The sequence below is a fragment of the Scleropages formosus genome, chromosome 4 (assembly GCF_900964775.1).
Source record: "Scleropages formosus chromosome 4, fSclFor1.1, whole genome shotgun sequence".
NCBI lineage: Eukaryota > Metazoa > Chordata > Actinopteri > Osteoglossiformes > Osteoglossidae > Scleropages > Scleropages formosus.
The window spans coordinates 23046913-23064273 of record NC_041809.1 but is presented as its reverse complement, the minus strand read 5'-3'; the positions used below and the strand labels follow the sequence as shown (position 1 = coordinate 23064273).

Genomic DNA, 17361 nt, shown 5'->3' with positions numbered 1-17361 from the left:
AGACCAAACCGAGAAAGTGTCAGGGACAATGTACCGCTTGAAAAAAAGGAGGTGGGTGGGTAGGGGGGGGGGGAGCATGGGGAACGGTAGGCCCCATGTTACACACACGGAGGCGCCTCAATGCAGTCCGGTCCACAAGGGTACCGTCGGCTTGGCAACCGACACCACGGGCCGAGGCGGGGAGGGGCGGGGGCTCGACGGCCGTGCGGGAATGTGGGAGCGGCAGCCCTGAAACGGACGAAGAGCTCATAAATTCCGAGGGGAACAAAGACAATGGAAAGTTTCCTCCTGAAAGTAACCACAGAGACGAGGACAGAGGCAACATACGAACGTGCATGTCACTGTAGGGGACCCATGTCAATGCAAGCTGTACGTTGTGGAGGCAACGTTACATTCATCTTAAGGAAAATCTGACATAAGTAAGCCAAATTAACCAAACAAAGTCAAACACTGAATTACACTCATTATGCATGATAAAAGAGCATTTTCCCTCCGTCTACGTGTCCCATCGCAAATGGATTATGGCTGATACCACGGGCTCACACGTGCAATCTGGATGGAGACCAGTCACATGTCATATTCACACTTTAAAACCCCTTATGTATGAAAAAAATATACACCTACAAAGGAAATGCATGCAAATTTTCTACAGGAGCAAATACGTAAACTTGATGATAATCTGCCTTCTGCATCAGTGGTCTAAGTCTGACCACAAACTTTCATATCCATTATTTCTGCTCAGAAGAAACCTAGATTGAAGTATCAAAGGGAATTAATTGGCTGTGTGGATATTATGAAAAAAGAGGAACACAGGGAAGAAAACTAATTGGAAATCCAACAGTTAAGATATACGCACTCTCGCACTTACTATTCTGGTCTATTGAACTCGTTTCACATTTTCAATTATTTAAGGACAAAGAAATGCTATTAGTTCAACAGAGGAGCAATTTAAACCTCCAAATAGATTGGACATTTATTTGAAAATTGATTGCAGAGGTCAATGAGACATTTAGCATAATGAGAACCTATGAAACATTTAGGACAAGTAATGATTTACAGAAAGAGTCAGTGGACTTCTTGCACTATTGCTGTAATATAGGAACGGTGCATGTGCTTGTACTATGACATCTAACGAATGGCTAAAAGTTTTTCTTTTAGGTGAAGGTCTTGATACAGTCGTCATTATCAGCGCATGTCTCTTAACTGAACCGCGTGTGACCTTTCCTCCGCTCAAGCAGAGCGGCTCATTCCGATTTCGGTGTTTAATCTTACACGCATTCTTGCCTGGTGTGTGGAAACCTGAGTAGTCCACGATGCAGAAGTGGCGGATGATTAAATATGAAGGTGAAAGCCATCCCGGAACCCAAATTCGCAACCTTCCAACCGCAATGCTCGTTACCGCCATCACAACGTTTCCCTGGCTTGAAAAAGCACGGCACCGTGGCAATTAGGACTGAAACCCCCTCAAATGTAACTGGCTACACTTCCCTTCCATTTGCATAGTGCGGAAACAGTGCTGCAAGTGGTCCTGGCACACACGATGAACCCTGCACAGATCAGAAGCAGATAAACCATTCAGTGGTCTCTGCTGGCTAGATGTCCTACTCCATTTTTATTCACATTTTACCGAATGTAACTGCAGCCCTTTACGGACCGGGGGGGCAGCAACCGCGACAGGCTGACCCGCTGCACGATGGCAGTGGCACCGTGGCAGCCAAGGATGGATGGTACACAGAACCGGAAGCTTGCATGCGCCGGTCTGGCACCCGCATCGCTACCAAACATCTCTGCTTTCCAAACATTGAACGGAGACTATGGCAACATAAGTCACAGAACTAAAGGGGGAAAAGTGAGAAGTTTGCAGAATCAAATTCGAAAATCACAATCTTGTTGAGGTAAAGCAATTGCCTGTCCAAGTGGAATGAGGGTCAATTTCTCATATGTACTGCACGCAAATCACACTCGCACAGGCAGAAGAAAATAGCCAGCACGAACCTGGATCTCACAACATCAGACAGCCACAGCGGCTGTTTGTTCAGGCCTTGGTCGTAAAAGCAATGCGCAACACGACTGAGGTTCCATGCTGGAGTGAGTCAGCCATGCATGGCTGCTGCAACCTCCCCCAACCCCGTCTCCATCCTAACAGCCACAGCCACGAGAGGTCCACGGCAGCACGGAAAGCCCTGCTTCTGCACGAGAACGGCAGCCTGACCACCAAAGCGTGCTGAGCTGAAACAGTGAACCGGGCAGGCGGCCTAAATGGACAGAAAAGTTCGCATTTAGTGCTGAAAAAGAAGGAATTTTTCATCCACTTCTCCTGCCAAGCGATAGCACTGGCCTGTGAATAACAGCATTTTTATTTTATTTATATATCTGTTTATTCATCTCCCATTACACTTGCTGCTGAACTCATGCATTTTTTCCTCTTTATGGCTATAGAAGATACGTCTGTCTCTCTCTCTCGGGCCCCAGGGCCCTTCGGTTCCCCAAATATGTATGCAGTCAAAGGCTTCTCTTTTAACACTACAGAGAGTCAGTGATGTCATGGCCATCACCACAATCTCAAATCAGCCCACTACACCCACAGTAGGCTTCTAACGCACCACGGGCCCCAGAAAACCTCGGTCACCGTTGGAGAACAGGACCGGCGGAGGATTACAGACAGACCCTGGTTAAATACTGCGGTCCTTACTTCTTCACGATTCCAATATCATGTTCTTCAGTGGGGAAAATCTTTTAACACATTGCATTTCCTTTGCGAGTGATCAAAGGATTTGATTATCTTCCCCCAAAACACTTTCCTAGAGGAACAGAACAAACTGCCAAAATTCACCACAGAGAAAAACCGATTTGAGTTATTTTATCTGTCAGACAGCTTTTTTCTTTACCAAAGATAGGACTGTCAAGACAAGATTACATCACTTCCACCACAAGGACACTCACTGCCAAAGTTGCACTAAAGTTATTAATTTGTTAATCGTAGACCAAGCTATGGCAGAATGGTACACACTTAGTCTTCTTTCGGTTCACGATTCACATCCTTCTAAAGAACACTCCTGCCACACACTTACCTTCGTAACCTGCACCGACGTAGCACGAACGTGACCCAGAAAGCCTGTGGTACGAGCCCATCTGCACAGGAGACGAGCGGAGGTCTACTGCATGACCTTCTGCAAAGGATTCTGGGATGGATCTGAGCCACCACTTGAGAAGATGACAGACACTGCAAGGGTGGCAGCGGGAAGCATGGCACTTAATGAACCTGACTTGTGACTAAAAGGTTGACAGTTCGGGTTCCAGGAGGAGTCCTGCTGCCGTGCCCTTGAACAAGGTAATTAACCTGACCCGTTTCAGTGAAAACATCCAACTAACAAAATTAATACTGTAAAGGAAGGAAGCAGCCAAGCTGCCTTGCATGAGCAACTGAGAAGTACAAATGGCAGACTTTTGCAGGCAGAAATGAAAGCTTCCATACACATAATAAATTGATAATATTAATAACAGTACTAACATTGATACTAATGAAGAACATCCAAGGGATCGCCAGAGCAGGCCACTCAGGACGGTGCAGATGATGATGGGCAGCGGTGGCAGGGGAAGAGGGGGGCGATAAAGGCATCCTGGAGTGAAAACTAAGCAGCTCTCCGTCAATCCTCTCGCAGCTCCGAGGGCCAAGGGGCGGCCCTGTTAGAAAGGTCACCGGTGGCACACGGGGGGAAACGAGCTGGCGGCCTCATTTCGGGCCGCACGTCGCGGTGTAGAAGATGCCCTTTAGGCAGCTGCGGCGCACATGAAACGGCCCTGCGCTACAGCACAGCGGACGCTTCTGGCTCCAGCTGTTCCGTCGCTACCCCCCCCCCCGGAATGGCTCGGCTCTCCCGTCTATTTCGTTTTTTCCCCCAGAACAAACCTTAATATCCCTTTGCCTGCCAGACCTCCCTGTGCCTTTTCATTAACAATAATACAGTGACAGAAAGCTCTTGCAGCGAAGGTTTTCACTATTAAACAGCTCCGAGTGGCTCCCGGCTCCCAAGTAAATAATCCTGAAAAAACAACGATCTGATTAAACAAATGGCGGAAGTGTGTAAACCTGTCTATAAGAGGTCCAAAAAGGTATGCCAGCTGTAGCTCAAAATATGCAGATGTTCGACCTTATTCATTTCCATAAGAGCGGTCTGTCATGAAAGCGCCAATTAAATCCTAAGCTACATCGTCCACGTTCTGCAGAAGACACTGGAGACATTGTTCATTTACCTCCGCGTGGAACCGCAGGCATGTATTTTTTTCAGTTTTTTCCACTGTTCGACTCTCACGAGAACAATAAACAAATAAATAAATAAGCATCTAGATGGAACCAAGCTGCCCTTTTTCGGCCCGGAGCGGCGTTGCCAACCGAACCCAAGAAGCAAACCAAAGACAGAGATGGCGCGAGGCCCAGTCCACGGCTGGGGGATCTGGCAAAAAGGAGCACAATGTTGAACACAACTGCCAACCTGCACTCTGTAATCTCAAACCTCTGAGGAGAGACCAGCTTTCTTATCTTCTCCCCCTAAATCAGGAATAAATTGACAACAATTAGCATGCGAAGAAAGTGCAAGGGCCTCAACTAACTGGCAATTAAATTGCTGGCATCCTTGAAGTGGCGCCCCCCGCCGCTCCCATCATTACCAGTCGTAATCTCTGGCGTTCAGCTATCGCAACCTTTTTTCTACCTGCTGCGGGGACCGCTTCATCGTGTCGCTGTTTGAGTGTACCTCGTCCACGCTCACTGGCTCCAGTGAACCCCATCGCACGACAGATGGGCCACAACTCCATCCAGCGTTTGCCACATGCCAGAAAATGTCCACGGATTAGCGGCTCTTTGCTAGCTGGCCACAAGTCAGCCGGCTTACCCGAAATGTCATCGAAAAGTCCATTCTTACTGGGTACACTGGCTGCGCTTTTCCAGTATCTTCGTTTATCGCGTGCAAGCAATGTGTAGGGTAGGAGGAAACGCCTCAACGGCACCGGACGACTGTGTCGACCCAGTGACGTGCGTGTCCGCTTTTTGTCCACTTTAGCTTGAGCAGTATCCCTTTTCAGAGGGACGAACCCATGTGTGCTTTTAGCTCCTCCTTCCACCTTGTTTACGAAAGCCTGAGCATCATTACACTCATCCAGGAAAGTCAGCACTGCTTATTGATTATAACAAATGGAATGGAATAGAATAGAATAGAATAGAATAGAATAGAATAATAACACACGTTCCTCCAAAGCAACATGCAATGTCAGGTGTGTACATTAATCTCCTTACAATGACTTAGCCATTTATACAGATGGGTAATTTGTACTTTATCGGTTCAGGGTAAGAACCTTGATACAGAGCATTACAGCACAGTGTGGAATTTGAACCTGGGTCTCTTGACTGCAAGGGGTCAGTCTCTAATGATGACACTCCCTACTGCCTCCTGTTTAATGAAGATTCCGGCAAACTCAGAGATTTGTGCGCAGCGGACAGCGGGGGCCACGTGCTGCTTGGGCCACAGCTCTGGTGGGCTTCGGCACACCGTCACGCATCAAGCTGCGCCTGAAAGCAAAGCATCGTGACCTTGAAGGAGGACAGAGGGAGCACCATAAATCGACCCCGTCTGCCCCGACAGAACAGAAACTGCACACATTAATTCTGTCCAGGACCTGGCAATCTCTGCTCCGCAGACACCACAAGGCCCCTACTCTAAATTCAGAGAGATCATACGTTTTAAATTTGAGGAGAAGCAGAAGGGGAAAGTAATTAATATCCTGCGTGGCTGCAAACTGCAAATTGGCGAACAATGACGGAAGGGAGGATTACGCAGTTATTCAAGACACAAACGTGTTTTCATACATACGCCACTGACGGCAGGACGTTCATAAGATGTTTAGCCAGGGGATGCTGTAATTGTAAGTAAAAGCGAAAGTTTAATTTAATTCTACACAACTCAAAAACTGAGTGACAGAATTAGAACACCCATGAGGTTTTGATTTGCAATGTAATGAGAAGCTGAATGTGTTGGAGGCTGGTGATCCAGTGATTCTATATCTTAATCAGTTTACACAGTGTAATTCCCGAATGTCTTCACAATGGAGTACCAAGAAGTAAGCCGTGCACAAGAGGAAGGGACGCGAAGGAGAAAGAAAGGATCAGACGACATAAACGGTATAAAGAGCGACTCCGCGACGCACTAAATGCACCAGTTCTGTCTCCCATGATTTGAGTTTAATTCGACTCACACCACGGCAGCGCAACATGAACTCCCATTCGAGGGGAACACCACGCAGCTCCCTGTTCACTGGGAACACATTCAGAGAGCAAAATCCCTTTAAGTCACCGGGTGCATCTTGTAATAACTGGGAGGTATTTAAAACATGATGGCTTTGCCAAGATCCCTACAGGACAATACGGCCTCCAACAGAGTTCTAGTTGGGGTTGGGGGGGGGGGGGGTGAACCATACGGGAACTGAGTCTGCTTTTGTCAGTTTATGATCATCTATCATCCATACTGCAGACACGAGCCTCTCCGCGCAGCACAAAGACACTTTCATATTGCTTTAAAATGTAATCAATAAGTAAAGCCCCCTGCACTTTCTTCATGCATTCTTTATTATGGATTTGTAATGTGGTGCTACAGGACAGATGGTACTGGGGGTTTTCTGTCTGTTGATGTTTTCCTCTGACACAACAATGCACCCGGGAATAATCTAGAAAGCATATTATGCATGCATTCATTGAACCAGGGGGTGGCACGGGCCACAGTTCATCTCTTTTTAACCGTTATAAATGGTCTCGCTTGTGTCGCCAGCCTCGCCAGAGTCCGCACACGAGAACGCTGCCTAGCAGCGCCGCTAAAAAGCTCCCCCGGTACGCAGCCCCACCCCGCAGACAATGAGGACGACCGAGGCAGTGCTCCAGAGCTGCTCTTCCCTCGCAGGCTTTCAACTGAGAGCGGAGACGAGCGGAACCCACACGGCACTGTGGGCGATACCGAAAAGGCGCGCTGCTCCTCCAGCGGTGGCACACAACAGTCACTCTCCAGATCGTCACTGTTTTTTATCTCCCTCCTTTGTTTTCTTAGCGCACATTTTGTCTCACGGTTAGACGGTCTACGGTTTTACAGTTCGGTCTTGGAAGCAGAAGCAGCCGAGGTCCCGTGCCACGTTCAGGCATACAACGGCAGAGCCCCTGCCGTGACTTGAACTTGTGCCCTGGTTCCGGTCCTTAACCGCTGCTCCCCACGGTGGACTTCCCTCAGGAACCTGTACCGTTCTGCAGCACATCCATTTTCACGACAGCAATCCTGTCTGGCGGCAGCAGGAGTCGACAGGTCGATTTGAGAGATGACTGAGAATATCTCCCGGATTAGATTATTAATGACGCGCTGCCACTGTAACGCACCGCTGCTCGTGCTGTATAACGTGCTGTTAGATAGCGTGCCGAGGCTGGAGGGGCTTACACCGCGCTATCTGTCTTCGCAGCCTCCGGCAAGCCTTCGAAAGGATTTATACATATGTGTGACATTAAGTGGACTACAGCCATGGACAAAGAGAGCTGCATAACCGAAATTAAGGCAGTTCCATTTCCTCTTCAATCCTTGGACAAAGAGAGAAGCTTCTCCACATGACTTTCAGAGAGAGGTCAGCAAAGTAGACTGCCCGATAGGTCCGGCACACTCAGAGCAAGCACAGGGCCTCCTTACCCCTGTGTGTGTTGACCTAGAGCTACAATTCAGGGTCCATCAGTGCCGCATGCTGCAGCGTGCCACACCTTGACAACTCAGCGGTGAACAGCTAGAGGTACAGGCCATGCCGCTCATGACCCACCACACAGCTGTGGCGAGTAACATCGTGATTTTCAAGTTATTTTAAGGAGACCATACATGATGAGAGTGCGAAATATCAAAAAATACGTAAACAAATGGCAGCATCATTATGATTCATTCGTTTGGCTGATTCTTTTCTCGGAATTGGAACGTGGGCCAACTGACTGCAAAGCAGTAGCTCAAACCTCTGCGGTACCTGCTGCGGCCCTACTTTACTGGAAGAAGAGATGACAAAAGTTAACTTTGACATTATGTCTGTCGGGACATCATCCCAAGAACGCGGACGAGCGGGGAAGCATGAGCCTTTGTCTGTCAAATGCGGAGGCATTCAGCCAACAAGTACAATGCACTTTCATTAGTCACCTTGCAGTTAACCTTTCTGCAGTTGGCAATAACTTGCATCGATATAAATCCCAGATAGAAAAATGAAAGCTTCATCCGAATCGGTTTTTATTATTTTTTTTTTTAATTTGCCTTTCCTGGACTCCCAGCTGAACCTAATTAATGTCTACTACCCCTGAGGAAGGTGTTCCCATTAATTGACTATGTCACGGAAACATTTATCTGTTCGGTTATTACGCTGCCGTCCAGGACGTTTATATCTCCACTTCCGTTAAGGACTTCTTTAATGGCTAACGGGGTATCGATTGCACACATGCTTGAATTCCAAGAACGCGAGGGGTTTGGAGGTACCCGTCGAATCTGGACACCATCTCCATTCTGTTCACCAATGTTCGCCACTGGAACTTGCCTGGAAAGGAGGTGTTTCAAACAGCTACAATGTGCGTTGCGCAGATTTCCAACACCGCAAGGTTAAAGAGACAAAGACTTTGTGTTAGACAAGGAGAGGATGGAAAAAGCCCCACTTCGCTGTCTAAAACAAGATTCTGAAGTATAGCATGGAACACAGGGTAGGAAACCAACCCTAAAGACACGCTATGCACTTTTAGCAGTAATACCTGACCAACAGCAGGGATGCGTACAGGTGTGTGTGAGTACCTCAAATGTGAACTGCAAATCAGATGAAATTAATGTTTACCTCTGCCACAGGTCAAGTTGCACTGCCCATGAAGATGTGGCATAACCAACTTCTCCCAACGCAAAAAAAAAAAAAAAAAAACATGCTGATTCCGCCACACAACCCATCTGCATTTTTATTCTACTCAGCTTCATGCCACTTCAAATTTATTTTGTTACACGGCGAATTCTTTTTTTTTTTTTTTTTTCTCAGTTTTTCAAGTCATAAACACAGCTGCTTGATTAAGAGGACAATCTCAGGTGTGGAAAGAAGTAGAGTCTTCAGTCTGTTTAGGAGGTTGTCGAGAGAGCCTTTCGCGACACCGGCGCGTGCATTGCGTGCGCAGGCGCTGGCGAATGCACACCCTGACATTAAAAAGAGGCTTTCTGATACAGCGCACTTGTTTACACGTAGGTTTTTCAATTATTGTCACAGTCGAAAAAAAAAAAAAATCTGACATTCTCACGCAAACTAAAAACAGACCATGTTACCGTCAGGTATAAATTCAAAGTAACATCGCTTCTAGCGCGGTTTCGATAGCACGCCGAAGAGCGCAACACGGCAGCCTGCCGGACCTGTCCGTTTGATAAGCGTCCCCTAACGAGTGCGCTACCTGCCGTTTCCCCCGTCAGCGTACAGAGTACAGCAGGAGTTAAGTGGGAGAGCGCACGTTTGCAGAAGCATGCCTGTCAACGCTCTTGATTGATGGTGCAAACACCGCGTGCCCTTTGACAGCGGGTATCGCAGCTTTGAAAGATCGCTTTCCTCTCAGGGGAGAAATTTATTTGCAAGCCTAGATGCCCCCTCTGAATGCGAAATAATAAAACCACAGCAATAATGGAGGCCGCCTTGGTCCGGGCAGGACAGGCAGACTACAGCAATCTCGCAGGCCTACAATAGCTTGTAACAAGTCGTAACTCATCCCACCCCGTCAAAGAATCAATGTCTTGCGGGAGATCGAATCTTATCTGTTTTTTTCTGTTTTTTTTTTTTCCTCTGGCTCGCTCCACGAGTTCAAATTTATTTCTTTCATGGACAGACACTGGAGTCCCAAAACAATATCGGAGACGTGCTGTCAAAGGGCAAGGAGCACTCCCCACACAATGAGCTTACTCACGATGTGAAGGGTCCCAGATGATGGAGTAATAGCCAGAGACACAATGATAATCGCTCTATTATATCAGCAATAATCTTCTCAGATACTGCTAAATCCACATTGCCAGTTCCTTATAATCCCCCTGCGTCACTTTCTGTTAGATTACTGGTCATACCGTCGACTTAAGAACCTGATTTAGATTAGCTCCAGCAATAGCTGTTCGCGTACCGCCGACGAGTAGCAGCCATTAAAGGTGCATTTTTTATCACACCTACAAACAGTGCGTGGTTCTTTCGTTTTTCAAAACCGCTTAGGTCACTTTTTATTTACATTCTGCATAACGGTAAACTGTATGAGAAACGGTGGGGGGCGCGGCGGGCTTGGCCGGGTCCTGATCTCGGGCGGGCCCGGGGTTCGAGTCCTGCTCGGGGTGCCTTGTGACGGACCGGAATCCCGTCCTGGGTGCGTCCCCTCCCCCTCCAGCCTGGCGCCCTGTGTTGCCGGGTTAGGCTCCGGCTCCCCGCGACCCCGCTCGGGACAAGCCGCTTCAGCCAGCGTGTGTGATGTGTGTACGAGAAATATAATAATCTATACAACCTATTACTTTCTATGTTCTAATTGTTCGAGGAAAGTGCATTTTTTCAGCCACCCCCCGACCCCTTTTTAAACTCCAGTTCCTGACAGAGTGGCCTGAGTGGCAGGAATTTATACTCCTCATTCCTGGAGAACCCTTTACTTGAAACCCTTGCCTTCTTTTTAAAAAAATGTTTTAACACCTGAGAGAACAAAAGAGCTCCTTTGATCGCACAAAATCCCTCCCATCACAGCCGGGATGCTGACGCGGGCATGCAGTGGGGGGTTCGGGGGTACCGAAGGCAGAAGCCTCTTCGAAAACGAAAGCATCGCCGCCCATGATAGGGACCGCGACTCAGGGGGGAGGAAAGGATCCAAACTGTAATCCGATGATGGTCCGTCTGCGCTTAGCCAAGCGCGGTCCCTCGCTCCTACAATACCGCCAAACAAAACAAGGCAGCTTAACCAGGCCATGGGCACCATCACTTACCGGGCTTATGTGGATGTATGAAACAATCTGGCTTTAACTGAAGAAGAAATAAATAAATAAACTGCCTCATAACAAATGCGGAAAGGTGTGGGTGGTCGCGCTGAGGGGGGAGACTTTACAGCTAGCTCCACGGTGTCCTGGAGATGTTAATGCCAGGCAAAACCACATTACAATAAGCAAAAACGGCAGCTAATCTGGGACTCCATTTCTCACTTGTCTGCATACGTTTGCCTCCCCTGTCTGGCTTACCTGGGCCCGTGCACATCCGACAGCAATCCCTTCAGAGCTCACCGAAGGCTTCTCCTCTCAGAAAAAGTGACGTGCAGCGGTGTAAGGTACCGCAACGGGAACGTGCTGTTACAGCCGACGGTCAGCAGGGCTCGGCGTACGTCTTTACTTTATATTCTGAGCACCTGAAGCAAGTTACATGTGTTATAATTTAAAACTTTAGCATCAATTTCTACAGGTAGATGCCAAATAAAGAACTCTGGTTAAGTACCTTGCCAGGGGACACAACAATAATTCATCACCTGGCATCCAAACCTGTGACCTTCTGGGTCATTTGCATTAGGTGCCCCGCATTTCAACATGATGAACATAATCGAAACCTAAACAGTACATGCATGCGCTCGTCAAGGAACAAGCAAGAGCTGAAGCGGTGTAATAGCTGAAGCACCAGCACTTTGCTTGACCAGGTATTGACTTATACAGGTAGGAAAGCTGTCCTGCCAACAACAGAGCTCCTCATTGCCCTCACAACAAAGTGTCAATGCCTGGCAGGATCTTCGCCACAGAAATACAAGGTAAATAAAGATTACCAAAGAGATATCAGTAGCTGTCCTTAAGTTCCTAAAACGCAATCAAAACCCGACTCCCTTGCTGTGTTAGACAGCTATAAATAAGCAGGGTCGCTTACGGCATTATTGTGCCCTATCAATACTGCAGTAGCCACCCCGCCTGTGCAACTGGATGAGTAAATGAACTGTGTCTCTATCCATCCACCAGCATCACAGGAGTGTCACACGCAGGGCTCCACTACATTAGTAGAACTTTCTAGGAAAAGGGATTTGGATAGGGAAGAACAAGAGCAGACCTGAAGAAGTGATTCATTTCACAATCAATATCACATGACCTTTCTGCCAACAGGGCCCAGCCACCCGAAAAGCACTCTTGGGCGCACATGGAAGCCCAAATAGGAGGAGGGGGGTTGACGGGAGAGGAGTCAAACATGCGGCTTCCTTTCTCACAATCCCTTGTAAGAGGACGCAAGCGTCTCTCGCTCACGTCGAAGCAGCGGAACCAGGACTGCGATTGGAACAAGGCACGAGTACAGGCCATGCTGTTTTTATTATTATTCAGATTTAATATCCCTTAGCAGCAGCATCCCTCCAAATCTCCATATGAAGCTCTCCATGTAACCAGCTGCTTCTTTATAGACGAGCTTGCAGGGGAAGGAAATTCGCCGAGCGTTCCCCGCCCCTTCTGAAATTCAACATTTAAAAAAAAAGAAAAAAAAAACGCACATCGCCTGTTTACCTCTTCCATGGTAAACAGAGCCAACCAGAGGTGCGGAATCCGGTCACCCATCTTCGGTTAAAGGGGGAGGGCTCAAATCGAATTTTCCGGCACGTGCGATTTTCCGTCACGGACGTTTGCTGCCACCGCAAGAACGGACGCCGAGATTAAGCCTTTTTTTCTCGCCCCCGCACAGCAGGACCCGGCAATCCACGTCAGCCTCCGAGACTCGGTGAACTTTCACTGAGTCACGAACCCCCTTCGTACTGGAGGCAAGAGAGAGGCTTCAGAAAAATCAATAGGGTACCTCTGTCGCGGCATCGCTGCCAAGCCATTAACAGGGATGCCTTGAGAAATACTGTTAATTACATCTAATTATTAATGGCTCACTTCTTTGGCAAAGCGAATCAAAGCGAGAAGCGCAACAGAATAGAATGTGTACCATTTGTAATGTAGGTAAGCGCGGCCCGCGCGTGCAGATGTGCTGTTTGATATGTAAACGCCTCCGCTGGGGCTGTATCATATTTACAGACATTAGCAGAGAAGGGAAAGGTCAAAGTTGTTTGACTTGTGCTTCACAAAACTGCCCGGTCTGTGCGCGAGCACTACGACTCGGTGACCTTTACAAAGTAAAAATGGTTGGTCTGCTCCTCCTCGGCAAAAGAAAATAAATGACCAAAAATACAGACCGCTGGCAGCCCAACGCCAAACGCAGCAGGGCGCAAAAACTCTGAGCAACAGCGAACAAATGAACAGAGGTTGCAGTTTTGTTATTTTTGTAGGACGTAACGTTAAATGCATATTAGTGAAAGACAGAGATTCACGAGCGACGAACATTCATCGTTTCCCTGATGGGGGGGGCGCTCGTGTGATTAAAGTTATAAACTATATAAAGTGCATCGGAGGGGCGGGGTGGCCCGGGAGAGACGCGCGCGCGCTTCTTCCGGAGGGCGCGGCGGGCAACTCGAGACGGGCGAACGGCGAGCGCGAAAGGGCGGGGGGGGGGGACGGGCGCGGGCGCGCGCCCCCCGAGCGCGCTCCGTGACAGCGTTTGTTCTCCGCCGCACACGTGCCCGCTCGCACTCACTGTCATGCAGGGACCAAAAATACCACGTTCATTGAATGATTCATCTTCGACGCACATCCTTGGTCGATCTTAAACATTCCACTCCCGCCACCCGATGTATGGAATTTGCAACGTCGCCGGTCTTTCACCAAATGTGAAAAACCTCTCTGTTCGTATAAAATGGGCTGCAAAAAAAAAAGGGCGTAGCATGATTGATTGATTATGGTCTATCCGTTTAATTAACTGCTTACCACCACAGCACAGATGATGCATGTGGTTAAGATTCACAGTCGTAGTCGCCGTGTTTCCTCCAGTACTTGTGTGCAACTCCATTGAGCATATTATTGACCGCATATTGCCCCCTCCCCCAGCACCCGACCGGGATCACTAGTGGTGGCGCGGTACCGTCGTTGTCCCAACTACCCCCGTGACCTTGTCATACTGCTGGTTACAGTCACAGTGGCGGTGGCCGACCCGCCAACAGCACCAGTGACACCAGTGGCAGCTGTGACACCGGCGAGCCGAGCGTCTCCGCACCGTCACTGCCACCACTGGGCGTCCGCTAAAGCGGCACTAGGCTACGGGAGCGGCGGCGCGAGGTGCCCGGTGACATCAGCGCCCCGGGGGGTCGGCCGGAAGACACAGCGCGTGCAGCAGAATAGCCAGTTAGCAGCTGGCCGCGAGGACTGACTGGTGAAGGCGGGAGACGCGTTTTAAAGCCCCGCGCAGAAAAAGCTAATGCGAGGACGACACCAAGATGCAGGAGGCTGCAAATACCGAACGGACTGAAAGTGCTACACCCGAAATGGGCACAGCAGCGGCACGGAAAACGGCACTTATTAAACAACACACACACACACAAGACACCGGACATTTCTGCACTGAGAAAAACAAATCTTGTCTGGAGAGGTTTTAAAAAACATCTCTTCGGCAGAAACTGTTCTCCCTAAAACACAGAGGAGACAGCGCCATCCGATTTTATGTAGCTTGCACACTTCGTCCGCTTATCCGTGATGATGTCTTATATAATATATAATAATGTATCTATATATGTATATCCCGCATTTGACCACCGTCTGCTGACAAGTAGGAGCAAAACTGAACACAATTTTAACTGCGAATGATATATAAAGTTTATTTAGAGCCATTTTTTAATGAGCTGCAAATGATCTGCGTGTTACCCGAAATGAACCGCACTCACGTCAGAATATCATATGCATGTTCCTCAGCGCAGCTCTTAGAACTCGCACACACACAAGACACACACACACACACACACACACACGGTGCGGGTTTGAAGCCACACACACACAGCCACCGTGTTCCTCCGCTGGTTCGTCTGTGTGCGAACTTACTGTCGAACATGTTTCACACATAATGACACACTGACTGACTGACACGCGGACATGTCAACTGAGGCACTTCACGTTATCACGGTAAGAAGCAGTCAGTAAAATAACTTCAGTGTTAATTTCGCAGCACACGTCCGTCGTCGCAGGTCCGAGCGCCGTGTCCGTCGTGCCTCTGTGACTAATTATTTTCTCTCTCTGTGCGAAACACACACACACACACACACACACACACACACACAGACTGAAGGAATGGAAGGTCCAACCGCAGGCGAAAATTAAACAAATGCGCCACAAATGGTAGAGAGTTCCGCCGCCGTTTCAGCACATGATCGCACTCGGGGCCGGGGGGGGGGACGTGCATGTCCAGTGCGTGTCCAGTGTCCAATGCTGAGTGCCGGACTGCAGCCCCAGCGCGCGCAGACGTGCCGTGAATACCGTCTCGTCTGCACACCTCCGTCCGTCCTCACACTTCACCGTGCTCGCGCCAAGTGCCACCGCCGCCGCGCTCGAGAAACTTTTAACTGCCGTTTTTTTTACCTCTCAGAACGATCCCGCAGATGCTGTAGAGGGCAAAGAGCAGGTGCCCTTTCACGATCATATTCTTCTCGTTTCCTTCACCCGAACCGGCGCGGAGAGATGCTCGACTTGCTTCTTCTTTCCGTCCGCCCCTTCTTTTCTCCCCGCACGCGGGCGCACGAGTTTATCCAGGTGAGGGCTCGCGACGCTGTGCCGTGCAGTCAGTGTGTCCTCGCGCGCCGAGTGCTGCCTTTCCTCCCCCCTCCCCGCGGACACCGCTCTTTTCCGGGATTCCGCCGGCGAGACGCTACGAACTGCGAGCGAGTGCGCGACAGCGTGAGTGCGCGAGACTCAGCGGTAGCTTCTGCAACAGAACACTGGAAAAGTGCAGCTTTAGCTTTTTCTCGCCTCTCGGGAGCCGAGGCCTCAAAGTCCCGCCCACGATGCTATGACGGACGGGCGGTGGACCAATAGAGGGTCCCTGAGAGCTGCGACTAACCAATCAGAGAGAGCGCTGGACGACAGGCGACCGACATCGGTTTGAGGGCGAAGACGCGGAGATTGACGCACCTAATGACCAATTCCAACTTTTAATCACCGCTTTGTTTCACACTAATTCGAGGGAAATGTAAAGTTCGTAGCAACGCTTCGGTTTTTCCCGATTGTTTATGCGATGTTCACCGTTGCGTGATCTCACGGTTTCCTGGACAAACAAAGGCAGCACGTATGAGAATAATTTCGGAGCGGTGGTTCTGAAGGGACAGTGGCCAAAGTCCGGCCGAATCGGGACACGGACCCTCCCCACAGCACCGCCAGCGCTCGCTGCTGCTGCTGCTGCTGCTGTCCGACTGACCGCTTACAGCACAGCCCGACCCGCTGCAGCGTCTCCCTAGGCTTTCCGATTATGACGAACCAGCAGCAAGATTAAACTTCTGCACACGTCTTTTCGCTTTTTTTCGTATTGAATGTCAAATCTGCAAACCGCCGGCGCGGAGGCGCAGAATGTAAACTGCGGTTGGACCGCTACTGTACCTGCCGTAGGGCACACAGGTCATTCATTACCTCGATGTTTAAAAATTAACGTTTGTAAGCGCATTATAATTATTTACATTAGGTATTATTAGAAAACAAAACTACCAAGAGGGAAATTATTAACCGTTATTTATCTCACACCCGTGTCCAAGCAACTTACAGCGTTATACGATCATTAAGTTTGGTTTAGCCATTTCTGCAGCACGCCCGGTATTTTTTACTGTACACGGTCAAGGTACTACACACAGCAGGAGGAGGGGGATTCGAACCAGCATCCATCTTCAGAGATTGTAAATAAGTAATAACGCCCCCCCCCCGCACCCACGTCCCCGCCATCACGGTTCTTACTGTAGCGCAAAGTGACGACTCCCGCGCGCTCACCCCGAGTCACGTGACCTGCGTTGCCGACGAGCGCTGCACACCTGACAACACAGGTACGCGTCGGTGCCGCTCTCCAAGGGTGTGTGACACACAGTGCTGTCTTTTAGCTCTTCTCTCTCGTTCAGCACTTTGCACTGTACTCCTTTAATCATGAGAAGATGTCTGAGAAGTATTGCTGCATTTAATGTTTAATCTCAGAAATTAAAATAGCGCGACTAATGTCGCATCATGTATTACTTATGTATGCGTCAGTCATAAGTGATATTTCAGCTCGGTGCTTTCAGTTAAATTTTCAGAAATTTTCTTCATTTTAAAAGAGTAAACCTTAGAACAATTTTACACCAAATCATTTTTTAAAATACGGGTTGATGTATCACAAGCAATTTTATGATTTAGATCATTTAAATAATTTCAGACACTGCCATGTTTATGTCTCTAGCATTTAGAAACCCACTTCAGAAATAGGTTTCTGACTCATAAGAGAAAA

The 17361-nt window shown here is 48.8% G+C and overlaps 1 protein-coding gene across 2 annotated transcripts in view; it reads right to left on the bottom strand.

The window, feature by feature from the left end:
* The window catches only part of cadm2a (cell adhesion molecule 2a), a 292739-nt gene extending 276800 nt beyond the window's left edge, over nucleotides 1-15939 (bottom strand). For both annotated transcript variants that reach the window (XM_029251282.1, XM_029251283.1), the window contains exon 1: nucleotides 15483-15939. In XM_029251282.1, the coding sequence (XP_029107115.1) occupies nucleotides 15483-15543 (61 nt within the window). In that variant the 5' untranslated portion in view covers nucleotides 15544-15939. The remainder of the gene's footprint in view (nucleotides 1-15482) is intronic.
* Between the last annotated feature and the right edge of the window lie 1422 nt (nucleotides 15940-17361).